Here is a 17,015-nt window from a genome sequence, read left to right as displayed (position 1 = left end):
TGCAAACATGAAGTTCATCGCGATCGGCTGAAGATCGATGTTGATCACTCGCTCGAACGGGAAGGTGAAGCAACGGGATGAATTTTCTTTGCACAGAAAACATAGCATAACAAGCACACACAAACACATCATCCATTTGAGAGCGATGTTATCTATTTTTGGTAACGCGCGCAGAGCGAGAGAGAGAGCACAAGGGAGAGACAGCGATTCGTGCTGAACGCCCAGCATAGCTTATGCCCCGTGCACGCTCACTTTCCGGTGGATACTGTGGCGTGCGTGACACGGTGCAATAACTAGATCACCGGTCGCCGTCAGAAAAAAAGGTTGCGCGAAAAAATTGACTTCTAAATTGTAAAAGAATTGTGAAAGAATTGTAATACTTTGCAGAAATTACGTATAGTGTGTTTCGACAACAAAATATGGCAGGTAAGATGTTTCCCCTCCTATGGTGGCCGTTCACATTCTCGGCGAATTACTTCGGGTTTCGGCATGTAAAATTTGCCTCGTGCTTCCGTGTTGAAACATTCGCTTTCCTCACTACACGTTATCGTTGCTCAGTGTTGGTCGAGTGTATGGGAGGCGATCTTCGACAAAGATCATGATCGGCTGGTACATGAAATTATAGCACAATTGGGATCGTTTAGAATAATTGAAGGGACTTTTACCGATTGCATAGTGCGTAATGCCTTACATGACGGGGTCTGCTGGATGTTATTGGTATATAAATAGCCCCCGCTGAAGCTACACTGTTCGGCGTTTACGCCGAGCGTGTCACGGGGAGGTTAAGAATTTAATCGACAAACTATGAAACTTTTTCGAGGAATGAAGGGTTTGTGCAAGACTAATAATATGCGATGGAATAGTTTAGAAATGCGGTTTTCAGTAAAAAAACATAAATCAAATACGAACCATTCTCTGTCAGTAAATGAAATGCAGCGAATTTGTACCTATGTTCCATTATTCACTACTAAATCAGTAGTGTCTTTTATTACGATGGAAGGAACATTTACATGAATACATCTGAAAAACTGCTGTAATAAAAGGTAATATTTAAAAAATATTTAACGACCGAAGAAAAACGGATAAAAACATAGAAATGTTGAACCGCACACAGTAAACGCGCACACCCGGTCGAAACGTCAAGCTGCTGTCAGAAACAACGGCTTTGTTTACAAACAACGCAGTAGCATGCGTATTGCTTGCGCTGTAAAAAAAAAAAAAAAACAGGCAGCAAAACCGCTCAACACGTAAAATATGCTAATACACCCTTGCGGTCGTTGTTGAGCTGTTGAACAGAAAGAGTTTGTCGACTCAGCGGTGTAAACGTTTATCGGCAAAGAAAACAAAGATAGTTGTACTGTGCTGTGCAGTTTCCTGCAAAGAGGTAAGGACTGTGTTGTTGTTCACAAGCTGCATGGATGGCGGAAGATGGTATTTACATCTAATTACTGCCCAGTTGCCGGCTAACACTGAGGCAGGCAAGGAAATGGGGGGGGGGGGGGGGGGTGGGGTAATCCGTTTCCTTGGGATATTGATTAAATAGTATCGAGCTGCGATTTGCGAAGCGAACGAAACGACGGCGTCCAAGTGTCCCTTACACACACAGCCACCATCTGTCCTCCATTGCAGACGTTACTAGTAAACCCGGCAACGGTATGGATGTACAAGCTGGCAACGGTGAACCGACGCGCAGCAATGCGGAAGCGAAGAAGCTACTGCGCGAGGACAAGCAGCGGGAGGCCAAGATCGAGGAGCAGCTGGCGAAAGCGCTGAGCGGTATGACGGTGGAGGAGAAGTACGCGACCGTGCACAAGCGACTGGTGGAGTCGGAGAAGGAAAACCGGCGCCTGGTCGCCCTGCACAAGCAGTACGATCGGACGCTGGAAGCGTCGAAGCGCGAGAAGGAAAATCTCATCCTCGAGCACGACAAGATGGCAATGACGAAGACGAAGCTGGAGGGTCTGTGCCGGGAGCTGCAGCGGCAGAACAAAACGATCAAGGACGAGAGCCTGGCCCAGATACAGCAGGAGGAGGAGAAGCGAAAGGAGACGCAGGAAAAGTTCCAACAGTCGCTGAACGACATACAGGCGGTGATGAACGAGAACAACGATAAGAACATGAAGCTGAAGGAGGATAATATGGAGATGGCGAAGAAGTAAGTTGGTGGTGGTGGGACAGTAATGAAGGGGTAGATTTGAAACGTAATTTGTGGACTTTCGCAACAGGTTCAAGTTTATACTGGAGCAGTACGAGCTGCGCGACCAGCAGATGGACAAGATGAACAAACAGATGGAGCTGGTGACGCAGCTGAACGATGCCAAGCTGGCGAAGCTGCAGATGCAGGCAAACAGCGAAAAGGAGCAATTCTTGGCGTAAGATGGACTTCAATGAAACTTGTGTGAGATGTTGATTCTATTCTCCTTCTTTTTTGTTATGCAGGGAGAAGCTTGTACTAATGACCGAGCTGCAGAAGGTGAAGAAACAGTTGGCTGACTTGCAGTCGGTCGAGTCGCACCTGCGCGGTCAGGTCAACATGTACTCCGATAAGTACGGCGAGTTCCAGGACTCGCTCAAGAAGAGTAGAAGCATTTACGAAGGCTACCAGGAGGACATGAAGAAGGTATATGCATGGCGTTTTTGCAAAACCTAATTCGAACCTTCGAACCTAACGAAACGAATTGACGATTCATTTATGTCTCTTTTTTTTCAGATGTCGAAAAAAATGAAAACCCTCGAGAAGGAAACGATGGCGTGGAAGTCGCGCTGGGAAACGAGCAACGCCACCGTGCAGAAGATGCTGGACGAGCAGATCGAGCGGGAAAAGCACCTCACCAAGACGACGCGCCAGCTGACGCAGCTGCAGAAGCTGTGCCGCACGCTGCAGGCCGAACGGGCCACCTATCTCGCGGCCCTGAAGGAAGCCAACCTGACCGTACCGGCGGAACCACTGGAGGAGGAGGAAAAGCCGGCCGAAAGCGCCCCATCGCCACCGTCGGAAACGAAGAAGCAGAAGGTGAAGCAAACCAATGGCAGCAAACAGGTGAATGGGCATGCGACTGAAAAACCAAACCCACCAACGCCAGCCGGCTCGGCATCGTCCCCCGCAGGCCAGGAGCAGGAAGCAGCAGTGCAGCAGGAAGTGTCCGCGGAGTCGAGTTAGTTTTGTGGTTTTGTTCCAAAATTCTTTTAATTCACGAATACGTTTTAATTTATTGCACCCGATTAGTGTTTGTGTTGTTCGTAATTTGCGCGGTCCGTTGTGGAGACTTCTTTTTTCCTCGCCCAAACCTCGTTTGTACTGTTTGTACTTTTTTTTTCGCTTTCCGTTAGCGGACACACGTGCAGCCGCCAGCGCATAATGTAACGGAATAAATCGTAAAAAACGCCCCCGTAACAAGTAACCAAAACTCACCATGCTCTTTTTTTACTTTATTTTACCTTTATTGTATGCACTTCTTGTCTAGTCAGAACACACGCAGTTCGTTTTCCGTACGCAATCGTTTAATTATTTTCAAAACATAACAAAAAGGCGAAAGAAAAACAGTAAGACGACACCACTAAACGGTTTGCTTTTTCACAATCAATGGTTCTAGGCTCGCGATTACCATTTTTTTGCTCTCTCTCTGTCCTCTCCTTAATTTTCCCTATTAAAAGCAAGCGTTCGAAAATCAAAATCACTAAGCTGGGTTGTTTCCCTATCCTTTTTTTCATTTTTGCGTATAAAATCGTATAATAAGTTTAGTATAAGGGGTCCGACTATACATACACACACACACACACACACTCACAAACACACCAACCAGACTGTCCCTTTTTGGAATAGTGAGTTGTTTTGTTTTATCACTACACTACCGCCTAATTTTCGATGCTCTAATATCTATAATGAACGACAACCACGTGGTAGGCAAGACACGTTTACGCACAATGTATGTAAAATTTTGCTAAACATCCAAAAACGCACGCGACAACTACGTACCTATCGCACGCACGCACTGAAGCATTTGCCTGCTGAGCTGTATGATGTATGATTGATTTATGGTTTTATGGGGCGTCTAAGAGTTGGGCGCACTAATTCAATAGGTTCTAGCGTATTGATTTCCTTCTAACACACACCCAAACACTTACAGCAATTTACAGGTGTTTTGTTTGTTTGTTGCTTTGTGTAATTTTAAACACCATTCACAAAATCGAAGCTAATTGTATGCTTGCACCCTCCGCCGCTAATGGGACAAAACGCAACTGAACACGCAATAAGCTTGACGCGATCGCACTGATTATTGCAAATTGTTACCTACAACAGTTAGTGTACTTATGCTACTATTTGGATACTCGTGATGCACAAAACGTCACGCACAGAGAGAGAGAGAGAGATGTTGGAACAGCAACCCTACAGAAACTACACTATCATTCAAAAGTCCGAATTCAAACCTCCTACTACACGTCTACGCACAGAATGGTAAGCGCTTCATATCGCACCGCAAATACAGCAAGTACAACGGCGAATGGCTTTACATTTATACTGTATAACGTGTTTTTTTTTGTAATTAGTATTTAACTATTTGTAAATGCTCGTGTTTGCTTCGGCGAAATAGCCACAGTCACTGGGGAACTGTGCACAGAAACAGAAACTAGTGTTCAGAACACTGGACAGGTGTGGCAGGTGTTCTAAGTGGTAGATTTTCGAGCATTACCGCGTTTCACACAAAGTTGATCGATGGGGCCGATGGGGATGGACGTTAAAGGGAGTTAGTTTCTTCTCTCGTAAATTAATCTTCGTGCACGAAGAAAGAGAAGCACGTGCGCAATAAAAGGAGGGATTGGGGAAATATGTGCACGATCGTTCGATCGTCGTCGTCGAGGTGCCTTTCCGTTGTACTTGCCGTATGGTGGGATGCGCAGCGCAAGAGCTTACTGTGCTTTATCGAAAAAATGGGGATTGGTTTTTGTTTCCTACTATTGTTTGTTGCTCCATATTAGCTGTATTTGCAATTATTTTCGCTATCGAGTTTATTAGTGTAGTGTGTAGTTTGAAACAATTGGGGGGAAAGCCTGTGCATCGGCCAGCAGTCCGTCGTCGTCGTCGTCGTTTCACCTTTTACACTCTGGTCGGTGGTGTGCCGAGGAAGGGGATGCGTTTCGGGCTCGGCGTGTTGCTCGTCCACTGGCGGGGTCGCGGCGCCTGCTGACAGTCTGAATAGGAACGATCTGCGGATGATAAGGAGATTTTTTTTAAAATAAATTAAATGTTTGTGAATATATATGAGTGCTTTTTAACAGAATTATTTGATTGTTTTCTACAATTGTGAGATTGATTTCCCATATTTTTTATATTTTTTCTTTAACTTTTTGAAGATCGTTAAACCACTTTCTTGTCTTTATTGCAGGGTTTTCTATGATGTTTTATGTTGTTATTGTTTTCCGATGATTTTTGGTTGCTTCTTGAATTGATTTCGAATTCGTTCAACAATTTATTGAGTTTTTTTACATTTTTTAAAACATCATTTGATTTGAAAATGCTAACGTTTCATACGTTTTTGTGTATTTTATTTTATTTTGACAATCTGGTCTGGTACTACATAGACTATGACTCTTGCCACTAAGATTCTATATGCTAAAACTAATATTGCCTATTACCGATGGCGTACGAATCTAATATCCTAGTTTTAAAGCTCTGCGTAGTCAAATGGAAGACGAAATGAGAATTGAACTGTCTACACATTGTCCAGAGAAGGTCGTTGTGTCAGGCTAAAGTTCTCCTATACTCATTTTGCAGAAATGTACGTTAGCTATGAGTTCTGGCTGATGCGTAAATGGAAATATTTTTTAAATTTTATATTTTAATATTTAAATCTACGTTGCACAGATTCAATTTTCGCCCAGATCCCTATTGTTTGAGGACACCACACTACACAGCTGAACTCAAGGATGGATCGGACTAGACAATTATACAATGACTTTAAACACAAAAGATCTCTAAATTCAGTAGATTGTCGAATAACGAAACCTAACATTTTATTGTCTAAATAGTTGGGGAATTGAATTAATGATGGGCAAAATCGCTCAGAGTCGTCCGAAGTCGGAGTCATTCGGAGTCATCCGGAGTCTTCCGGAGTCGTTCGGAGTCGTTCAGAATCGTTCAAAGTTGGAGTCGTCCAGACTCGTACGGTATCGGTTGGAGTCGAAATCGTCCGGAGTCTGCCGGAGTCGGCCGGCCTTGGAAACAAAGACCTGTATAGGATGTGCACACGCAAAGTGAAGCACAAAAAAAAAACAACTAAATGAAATCCCTGATCACAAGCACATTGCACCAGACGGCTCCTGTTGACTCCGGCAAACTTCGATTCCAGTCGACTCCAAACGACTCGGGTCGGCTACAGCCGATTCCGGACGAATCCGAAACAACTCATGCCGATTCCGAACGATTCCAGACGACTCCGGACGACTCCGGGCGACTCTGGACGACTCTGAACGACTCCGACTCCGGGCGGAACTAACAATAGTCGGTATCGGATCGGAGTTGTGGGTGCGCTTCAACGAGCACATCACGAAATTGAATATCCTTTCTTTTGGTGTAAGATAAGCCATATTCGGATTAATATTTGTTGAAATAATTTAGCAGAAAACCCCAAAATTTTACGTTCAATTTCTCTGGAACTGTAATCCAGGCTTAATACTAAATCATAGAAAAATCCCAAACATTTATAAAAAAGACCAATAAACCATGGGAACATTACACCTTTTTTTGTGGTAGGAAACCCTGCAAGTCTTCCTTTTCCCCCTTTTTTCACCTACCTCTGAATTTCATTCCCTGCGATTCGTTGATGATGGCAGCGAGGGCCGGATGCTGCTGGTAGCGATCACGCTGCGTCGAGCCCGTGCCATTACCGCCTCCATTGCCGTTCCCCGACAGGATCGAGGCGCGATCGCTCAACGTTCCACCATTCCCATTGCCATTGTTGTTGTTATTGTTGCTGCTGCTGCTGTTGCTGTGGTTGTGGTTGTGGTTGTTGTTAAGCCCGTTAAAATGCTGATGAATGTTGCCATTGCTGCCGACAGCGCCACCGTTCGGATGCTGATGCACCACGTGCTGATGGTGATGCGGATGGAAGTGTTGCGCATGATGGCCACCACCACCACCACCACCATTGTTGTTGATGTGGTTGTTATTGTTGTTGAGGGTGTGATTGTTGCTGTTGCTGCCGTTGCTGTACTTGCTCTGGTCGAAAAACTCGGCCCGTACCGAGCGGATCGAGTTTTTGTTCTCCTCCGTGTTGCGCGCGCGAAGGATCTTTTGCTCCTGCACGCTGTAGCTGATGGGTTGCGGTGGTTGTGCAAGCGAGAAAGAGAAAAAGGCAATAATTAAATTCACTTGATTTATATTAATCCTCAGCACAGCTTTTAGCACAAACTTACCGAGATCCGTAACTGTTCAGATGGTTGTTGTTGTTGGTGGTGTTGTTACTGCCACCGTTGCCGTTAAAGTGCTGCACGTTGACGTACCCGTGGCGGATGCTGCTCGCCGGCGAGACAAGCGTACCACGGGACGAGCTGATGCCGGTGTCGGACGTCTTGTCCTTGCCGAGGAATCCGGACCCGTGCGCGTGATGGTTGTTGTACGCCGAGGCAAAGTAGATGTTGTCCCGGCAGCTCGACGGACGGTGGGTGGACGGTGGCGTATCGAGCCCACTGTCACACCCGGCATAGTCCAGATCCGTTAAGACTGTAGGAGTGAAGTTGTAATTTAGCAAACGAAAAGCTACGTAACAGCCACTCGAAGATACTTACACGAATGGCGGCTACTATCGTTCCCGCCCGGACCGAGCGGCCGTCTGTACAGATCGTCATTGTCGCGGTAACGGCCGCCACGGCGCAGCTCCACCTCCTCCTCGAGATCGTCGTGCAGCGTGTAGCTGTGGTTGCCGTTGACAAAGTTGTCCGCCAGCTTCTTCAGCGGCGAGTACGGGAAGCCATTGTACAGGCTGCCGTTGTGACTGCTGTAGCCATTGCTCGAACCACCACCACCACCACCGCCGGACAGGTTGTGGCGTGCGTTCGGCACCTTCTTCGGCGTCGAGTGGTTCGTCAGCAGTCCACTGCACAGCCCGTTCTCGTTGATCGAGCTCAGGTCGGGCACGGAGTCGGAGAGCAGAATGTGGTTGAAGCGCTGGGCGCCCGTTTTCTGATGCCGGGACATGAGCCAATCCTCGATCGCACCGGAGTAGGTACCGCCGAGCCCGAGATGGTTGCTCTGCAGTGAGGCCGCCGACACGGGGGCCGCTAGCGAGGCGCGCGATCGTGGCCCTTGCGTCAGTCGAAGAGCACGACGCCGCTCCTTGCTGCTCAGCGTGCACTCCTCCAGCAGCTCGAACCAATCCTCCAGGCCCTGGTCGCTGCGCAACAGGACGCGCCCTTCTCGCGAGCCGAGAAGCAGGCCTATCGCGCTGTACGACCGCCGGTTCAGCCATTCCACCTTTTCCACGTCGACTAGTTTGATCTGTTGTGTTTTTTTTTGTGGGAGAAAACAAATCAATACGGTTAGAAAAAATGTGATAGAAAATGGATGCGAAAAAAGGGGGGAGGGAGAGTGTAAACTAATGTTGAAAACGCTAATCATCGGCTAATTAGTGGCTATTCATCGCCGGCCATTTGGTGTAGGTTTGCAAGCTCTGGCTGATAAAGGGCTGATGGCGTATTTTTAGAATTCTAAATCAATTACCCCAAATGAATCACAATCGAGGGGCTCATTTGTACTGCATTTGTGCTCTGTGTGTGCGCGTGTGTTTGAGCCCGAATTGATGACACGATTAATTAGGTCAGAATTCAATTCCGTTTCCAATTGGCAATGAATGGATGGTCGTTTAGAGCATTTGTTCATTCTGCCTTGGACTGACACTGCTCACCCTATCATTCCAATAGGAATTGAAGCGTTGAGTTTAAGGTTGTTCTTTTTTTCTTCTAACGATTGTTGATTTGTGTATTATCCTTTGTGTGAAACATATTTTTTGCACACGAACTTGAAAAATGAATGGGGAGGTGAATGAAAATGTGGTGAAAAATGGAAAACAATTAGCTGTAGCTGTTTAGCTGGGCTCGTTAAACTTGCCATTGATATGAATGAGGTGTAATTACCGCCGGCAGAGGCTTTTTGTTTGCGATTTCACTTGTTTCATTGAAGGTTTGCGTTTAAAAAATGCGTCTTAAAAAATATTACTTTGAACTGATTAAAACTGAGTCTAAAATATATAATGATTTTTTAATAAATATCAACAATTAAAAACCAATAGTATTATACGGATTTTTACTTTATTTCAGACAAATGTTACTCTTCCTCGCATTTATGTTGTAACAAAACATACCTAAAAGAAGAAAGAAGCGTTACGACTTATTTATTTAGGGTAATATTGGCGTTACCTACGCAGCGGCCTAAGCAACGGAGGTTACCTACTATCTGAACACCACATGCTACTTCTAACGATCTAACATTAATTGTAGTCAATTGTGTTAAATAGTGCCAATAGCTGATTTGTACTAATGCCACTTTGATTCTAATCATAGTATGACTAGGACGAGTTAAAACTTCTAGACATATACAACATAGGTTCGTTATAGCTCTATAAAGTCGCCTCCTACGGTCGATACTAAAGTGTTCATAGTGTATAAGAATCTTGGCGGGAGTAGCTACACTTAAGCAACAAATACACTCTGGGCAACCAGGTGGCAATGATTGAGAGAATGAATATCTAATATCAGAGGAAAACAGATGGAAAACATTCTCAAAGTAGTACATTCTTACATACATAGACAAACTTTAAATATTTTCGCACTCTTCCATATTAAAATAAATAAAACCTCTCATGACAATAAGGCATAAAGAAGCTCCTGGGACGATTAATTTATATTTTTATCATCGATTGTCTCGATTGCAAGGACAACCAGGCTACTAATACGCAAGTGCAGTACAATCATTGTTGGACGCTTGGACTTCAGGCAAACTTTGTGTATCTGTGAAACAGGCAATCACACAAACTTTGTATAGTGGCTTTGACTGCTCATGTGCATGATTGAGCAAACAAATGTATTGCAAACTCTGTTCTAAAAATACAAAAATATAAATGAGAAAAATTCAGATTTTTTTGTTAGGTTTTCCAGATATACCTTTAAGACGTAATAGATAACTTGTCAAGTTGCTACAGTGATCTAATCTGGTTAAGGACAGGGCAACTGACATTTTTCTTACATCAAAAACTGGCTAGTATTTTAATATAGTTTTGATTTTTTACATTACCGGAAACAGCTGGACATCCTTAAATATGCAAAATGTGTAAACTTGATTACACGAACACTATAGATTAAATAATGTACTAACTGACAATAGCTAATAAAATAATCTACTAACTGCCATATAAAACGACAGAAGCAAATTAATCCCTAACGAATTCAGTAATATGTATTTGGCATTCGTAAAAAGATATTCATAAAATATGCGATATAACTTTCGGGACTTTTAAGGAAACTAGCGGCCCCAATTCTGTCCCCCGCTTAGGGCTCCGAGATGGATAAATCCGCCTCTGCCTAAATATTAAGCACCGTGTGCGATAAGGAGCATCGTGTCATGGTGTGTCAATAAGGATTCGGCGAGTGTTTTGTTTTTTTTATTTGACGAATTTTAGTTTCTTAAGCCAGATCGACGAGAGCAGGGGCACGATAAAACAAACCAATACCAGTACTGGCTGGACAATTGACTTGAAATCATAAACATAAACACTAGAGAAAAGCGTCACAGACAGCGCCAATATACTTTAACATTAGCATCTGTTTACTGTCAAACACGTTTCAGCCATAAACTCGAAGCATTTATGTTTATACAAAAAGGTACAAAACCGATCTAGTTGTAAGAAATTTATTAAATGTTCCTTCTTTTTACAATTAAAGATAGTTAAGTGAAGATGGACGCAGAGGGAACAATGGATACTTCTTATAATTAATTGGTAAAAGCAATAATGATTTATTTCTATAATGTATTCATCTAATCTATCTAATTTAATGTATGAGAAGTATCAAAGAGGTATCAAATTTGTTAACAAAACAGAGTCGTGTGCACACTTGTAATAACTTGATGCAATTAGAGTACAATGGATATTACCATCATACCACCAAATGCGGTAAGACACTCTGCTGCTTAGGGAAAGATGGAAAAAGAAACATTTGATCTATTTTTCTTCTGCCATCGATTACTTTCGCAAAAGCAACTAGAAGCCATGGACAACTATTCAGCAATTGAAGAAAGCATTAAGTAATGCGAGGGAACGGAACACCGTTGAGTATAGCAGCTATACATTGTGCTGTTCCTCGCACGAAGCTGGTGCCTAGGATAGTGCCAAGTCCTAAAACAATGGCTTTTGTGTTGGCCATCAACAACAAGAAGAGCGACACCTGTACGACCCTTTTTGTCGTTAGAATAAGGATTCTATGGTATTTCAAAGAGTGTGAGGATCGATTGCTGGTTTTGACTTGGCGGTAGTTCAATAAGTCAAACCTCAAACCTGATAAGATGGGTTGATTGAGCAATTTCCTAATGCAAAATCCTGAGCAGTCTTTATTGTAAATTCTGGAACAAACTCAGTTGCTCTAGTTCTTACATTCTACGATTTATTGACTTAAACTCCAACTTTAAAGCATATCCAGATGGCCATGATTTTTGTTTTCTTGTAAATATATGATTCATGTGATTATGCGAATGTCAATGTTAAAATGAAGTCAAACCTCTTGAATTTATAATTGTTTAATTAAATTTCCATTTAAAAATCAGATATACAGCATTCACTGACATCCCAAACCTATGCGGAAATTGTGTCGATTTGTTGGCGAATTAACATAGAATTTGACAAAAACGTTATGTTCTATCTAATTCTCAAAATATATTCTTCTAAGAAATTTGTATGAAATAAGACCTGCGCGTATTTCATGATCTGTATATTTATAATCTAGAAATTGATGAACTAGTTAAATTTACATGAATTTTGAACCAAAATGTAATAAATGTTATTAAAAAAATATAATTCAAATTTTAAGTGCGATAAATGTAAAACAGAAATATAAAATGATTACACACGGATCAAACAGCAAGAATTGCTTATTTCGTTAATTAAAAGGATCAATTAAAAGCATGGCATTATTCATCCTTTTCTTCAACCCAGAATTTAAACAATAAATTGCATTAAGATCTGCACACAAATTAAATGAACGAATAATTCCCGCTTACAATAAAACATCTCCAGCATCATGTAAAAAAAAGCTCCATCCCAACGACACTACCCATAACGTAAGACTCATCCCCCAACAGGGAGTTTCACGTTAATCGATGTACTGATTGCTTCTGAGTGGAAGTCAACGGCGCGATAGTTTCGCCCTAATCCCTCTTCCACCGCAAACATCCTTCCTGGGGATTTACTACCTCTTCAGCACAGTCGCTCAACACCGCACACCAGCACTGCAGTATAATAACACAAAAAGATGTTAATAACTCCGCGCGCGCTCTCTACGTGTTTGATTAACGAAACGCGAATTGAACGATCCCACACTCTCGGGCAGGGGGCGTCAGAGTTCATTGGATTTGCTGATTGAGTTTCAGTCGTTTATCCACATTTCTCGTTAGTTCCTCAATCTTGTTTGTCTGAGCTGAGCTTGCTGACCTGCCAGCTGAAGCACCTGTTCGGGGTGGGCGTGTTTGTTGGGGCGAGAGTTTGTTGAATCCCTTTTTACGGTTCGCTCGTTACAGCGTTCGTTCGCGTTTGAGCTGATTGAGTTGATTCTGACTAAACGCACTAAACTCATTCCATGAGTATGTGTGTGTGTGAAGGTGGAGGCTTTTTAAAAGGAGCAGTCGGATTATCGATGCACTACGACGTCTCGTACGCAGGTCGACAATAACGAAAGGACCGGGTGCACCGAACCCGCCCGCCCGTAAGGCGAATCAATTAAAAGCAATTTATATGCACTCCATTGAACAAACATTTGATTTTTGCAAGTGCAAAGCGCACTTAATTGCATTCCCACTCCTTCGGGAGGATGTTTTTTTGTACTTTTTGCGCACACTGCACGTAGATGCTGCAAATCCCTGAGCACCGTGACCGTGTATCGTCGGAGCTCGCGAACCCACCCTGCCACGGCCCACGACGGCTTTCTTCGAGTGCACTTTGCGCGTTGCATTGTTTACATATTTGGCCGCAAAGCCGTGCGGGCGAAGGAACCGCCAACCTCGCAAACCGACCGACACAGAACCAACCAAAAGCCATCGGCAATGGTACGACAACACGTTTCCACGCTTAGCTCGGAACTGGGAACGACCGGTCGACCGTACGGATTCCGCTTCCGTTTCTTCAACGTTGCAGGGGGAAGGGGCGCTAACCGCATCTGCTCGATCGTGAAAATGTGCGAAAATGAAATTTTTCCAACCCACCGCCCATGTTTGCCCAGCCCACTGCACTCGCGCGATTTAAACGGAAGGAGTTTCACCGCGCAAGTGGCCGTAGAATGGATGACGTTTGTCTGGACGGCGGCTCAGGCACATATATTTAGCGCTCGTTTTTGTGCGCGCTCCCTACTAGGTAACGTGATGCACTTCTCTTGCGCATTTGCGTTCGGTGCATTGATTCTTGGGTCGACGTCGCGTGTGTTGTGGGCACAGACGACAACGTAAACATCCAAAGCACAGTACGACGTTCTATCCCACAGCAAGAATACACAACCATCGTACGCACCTAACAATAAAGGAACGGGGTTTAACGATAGAATACGATTTGGCTTTGGCAGGACTAGTCAAACAGTAGCGTGAACTGTGCAAATGGGTACGTTTGTTGATTTGCCATTTGACAGACGTTCTGCATTTAATGCGCGCACGGAGCGAAGCACGCACAATGGAAAGATATTTCGTTGGGACGAGAGATTTGTGTGGAATTTCGTTCATTACTGGCGTGTAACTTGGGAATTACGAATTACTGTCTGGCTTTAGTTAGAATCTTCTCGAAATAGGACCTTTTTGAGCATTACAAAGATGCTATTTTCATTGAACGTTTTACACGTAACTTTTGAAATTTACTTCATTTAATGAATAGTAGGTGCTGAACATTTTTTTTAAATATTGAATAAAAAATAGGAAAATTTATTAAATCGAACCAGCTTTTCTAAGCATTAGTAAGCAGGCCATGCCTTAAATTTGAGTTTTAGTTAGTTTTGAAGCTTACTTTGTAGTCCTTTTTCAAAGAAAGTATCTCTTGCTGTCTCTTTGCACTGCTCAGCAAGAATGCGTCTTTTGTACTAAAATCGATGTAAAAAATAGATTGTTCCTCATGTTTTAGAAACTATTTCAAGCACATTAACCGTAATAAAAAAAAATGATGAAATAATATAGTAAAAGGAAGAACAAAAAAGGTCATAAGTGAGTTCAACATGTTTCACAGTCGAGTTACTCGCTTCCTTCTTCAGTCGTTTAAGTACGACCTACATTGTTTTATCATAATGATTCGTTTTTCATGCTCTAACAGATAGTTTAATTACTGTTGCGATCTCTTCAATTTCAAGGTCACCTGAAGTTTTTTTTTATCTCGTGTTCCCACCTTTTATCTGTTATTGAATTCGCTCTGCAGACTTTGTTCTATTCCATTTTCTAATCTCACAGTTTTTGTTCGATTGCAGTGTATTATTCTTTTGATTGTTATTCTATTATGCTTTTTATTGACCTTGTTTCAATTTTTATATTCTATGATGACTATTACTCCAATTAAATTTAGTTTAAGATCTGTTCAGTTGAGTGTAAGTGAAACCTTAATGGTAGACTATTGAAATAATAGTTGATCTAAGTCATAATTATTGTTTATTATTATTGTAAATTGTGAGAAAAATCAACTTACAAAATCTTGTCTTGTATATTGACTTAATTATTTGAATTAGTATATGAAACAATAATTCTATCAGAACGTTCCCCAAGTATAATATTTATTGACATAAATATTTATTGAAAGAATGAACTAGTAATGTAATTTAATGAAATGAATAATAATTAGAGAAACATATAATACATATTGAAATTAAAACCAGTTGTCAAACTAAATAAATAATTGTGTAAAGATTTAAACGATATGAATCTTATTAGATTTAACGTATCCGTGAAATGTACGCAATAGAAAAAGAATTAAAGGAAAATTAATATTGGAAAAATAAAATATGATGTCTTATTTGTCTCATTTTGGCTAAGCTTGTTATATTAAAGAACCAAATCAAACTAGCAAAAGAACAACAAAACTTCATTGTGCATCAGCTCAAACCCTTCGAACAAAATGGGTTGAACGGCCTTTTAAATGCCATTGCTTACCAACGACGCAATCAAACGAGGAAATAACAGCTTCCATTCCTTTAGTGCATTCAATTGCGTTTGCATTCTAGTGCGTTTGGTAGGGAAAAATCGAACTCGCCAGGAATGTAAACGCCACCCACCGAGTCCCATGGCAAATATTTGCACTTTTGCATGCACTTCGATGGTTCGAAACGGTTCCCACATTTCCCAACTGCAATTCGAACAAACAAATAACAAAGCAATGGTGCCGAGCTTTTTGCTAGTGACAGAATTTGTAATGTTTCACTGGTTCACTGCCGTAGCAATACGGTCTAAAGTAAATGGTTTGCCCAACTAATCCATCCGATTTCCACATAGTGGTCAGCAAACTTATACGAGCATGTTAAAACACGCACACATACACCTTTATAACCATGTGTACTGCCTGGAATTGTATATTAAAAACAACGTCGCGTGACCACCGTCAGAAACTTACCTTAAATATAAACTGTCCCATGTCGGATATCTTCTCCGAGGCGGATCCGGTGGCTCGTTTGAAACAATTGAGATAATCACGTGTTAGGATGAAGTATCTGGAAAAAGGGTATCAAAGTTAACGTTCCATAATTAGTGTCGTATGTCGCATGTCGTTCGGTATCCGGGCTACCGGGCAAGCTAATGCTGCACCGTCGCACCGTGGTGGAACAGCACCCATTAAAAGGAAGCAGCATTGTAAAATGGGGATCCCCGCTTGGGATGTTTGTTGGTGTTTGTGTGTGTGTGTGTGTTTGGTGGATGAGGACATGATGGTGGCTTAGTTCAACGTCGACATTAATACGGTTCTAATGTACGTACCTCTCTTTCCAGCGGGAGAAAAGTCGGTCGCGCTGCTGCCAGAGCAGTCCTCGCTTGATCGGGCCCGTCATTTGTGCCACCGGTATACGTCCAATTAGGAGGGATTTCTGTAAATAAAGATAGACAATAGAAGGCTAATTGTAGTTGTTTGTTTTGCTTCAATATTTAATTCTTATATCGTTTATATCTTTAAATGTAAATTAATGTAAAAAGTCCCATTTTTCTTTTTAGTAAGAAATAAGCTTAAAATACCATTAAGAACACTATCATAAACTGACTGCACACTTCATGTGACTATTCACAGCAATGGTGCATCAGCAGTGATTGTCTCACCATCCAAAAGACGATGCAGTAACTTTTTAACACAAAAAAACACTAGATTACTACCCTTGTGGAATTGGGTACCAACATTAACAGCTGCTTGACACAGAACAAAAAAGCGCTTCCACAAGAGACAGCGTGAATCACGTCGCCCACAAAGTAAATGAAGACATCGCCACTGCTCACTGGCAAAACACAGCACTCCCCCAAGCTTTCCAGCAACCGAAAGTAAATATTGAAATCAAGGTTAATTTGCACATTCATTTGGCTGTAAAATTTAAGCGAAGACAGAGGCCACGATAACGTGCGCAAAGTAGAAAAGTTTGTCCTCCGGGGTTGCTCGCTGCCGAAGGATTTTGGTAGTGTGTACGCTTCTCCTTCTCTCCCTCCGTGGGAAGGTGTTTTGGCTCGCTATCAGATGACGGTGGACGGTGGAGTCTGGTGAGATCTCTCGGTTCATTATTTTAATTTAAATTACTTTTTCACGCTCGGACGATGATTGGAGTGA

The 17,015-nt window shown here is 42.5% G+C and overlaps 2 protein-coding genes across 4 annotated transcripts in view; one reads left to right on the top strand and one right to left on the bottom strand.

Moving 5' to 3' along the window:
* Positions 1 to 147: 147 nt before the first annotated feature.
* On the top strand, positions 148 to 3,407 carry LOC1279054 (alpha-taxilin). 2 transcript variants are annotated; one of them, XM_061662253.1, is made up of 5 exons: positions 148 to 426; positions 1,630 to 2,155; positions 2,226 to 2,372; positions 2,440 to 2,620; positions 2,711 to 3,407. In XM_061662253.1, the coding sequence occupies exons 1-5, from the start codon at positions 420 to 422 to the stop codon at positions 3,158 to 3,160; spliced, it is 1,311 nt and encodes a 436-aa protein (XP_061518237.1). In that variant the 5' UTR covers positions 148 to 419; the 3' UTR covers positions 3,161 to 3,407. The 2 variants fall into 2 exon arrangements, with proteins under 2 accessions (XP_061518237.1, XP_061518238.1); XM_061662254.1 differs by lacking the exon at positions 148 to 426 and adding an exon at positions 1,210 to 1,384.
* Positions 3,408 to 3,419: 12 nt separating this feature from the next.
* The window catches only part of LOC3292023 (GATA zinc finger domain-containing protein 8), a 116,168-nt gene continuing 102,572 nt past the window's right edge, over positions 3,420 to 17,015 (bottom strand). For both annotated transcript variants that reach the window (XM_061662252.1, XM_553471.4), the window contains 6 exons: positions 16,187 to 16,293; positions 15,828 to 15,924; positions 7,786 to 8,494; positions 7,414 to 7,720; positions 6,793 to 7,310; positions 3,420 to 5,205 (listed from right to left, as the gene is read on the bottom strand). In XM_061662252.1, coding sequence (XP_061518236.1) covers positions 5,096 to 5,205; positions 6,793 to 7,310; positions 7,414 to 7,720; positions 7,786 to 8,494; positions 15,828 to 15,924; positions 16,187 to 16,293 — 1,848 coding nt within the window. In that variant the 3' untranslated portion in view covers positions 3,420 to 5,095. The remainder of the gene's footprint in view (positions 5,206 to 6,792; positions 7,311 to 7,413; positions 7,721 to 7,785; positions 8,495 to 15,827; positions 15,925 to 16,186; positions 16,294 to 17,015) is intronic.

This window comes from Anopheles gambiae, chromosome 3 (assembly GCF_943734735.2).
Source record: "Anopheles gambiae chromosome 3, idAnoGambNW_F1_1, whole genome shotgun sequence".
Lineage (NCBI taxonomy): Eukaryota > Metazoa > Arthropoda > Insecta > Diptera > Culicidae > Anopheles > Anopheles gambiae.
Note: the sequence above shows the minus strand (reverse complement) of the source record. Positions and strands in the feature narration are given on the sequence as shown.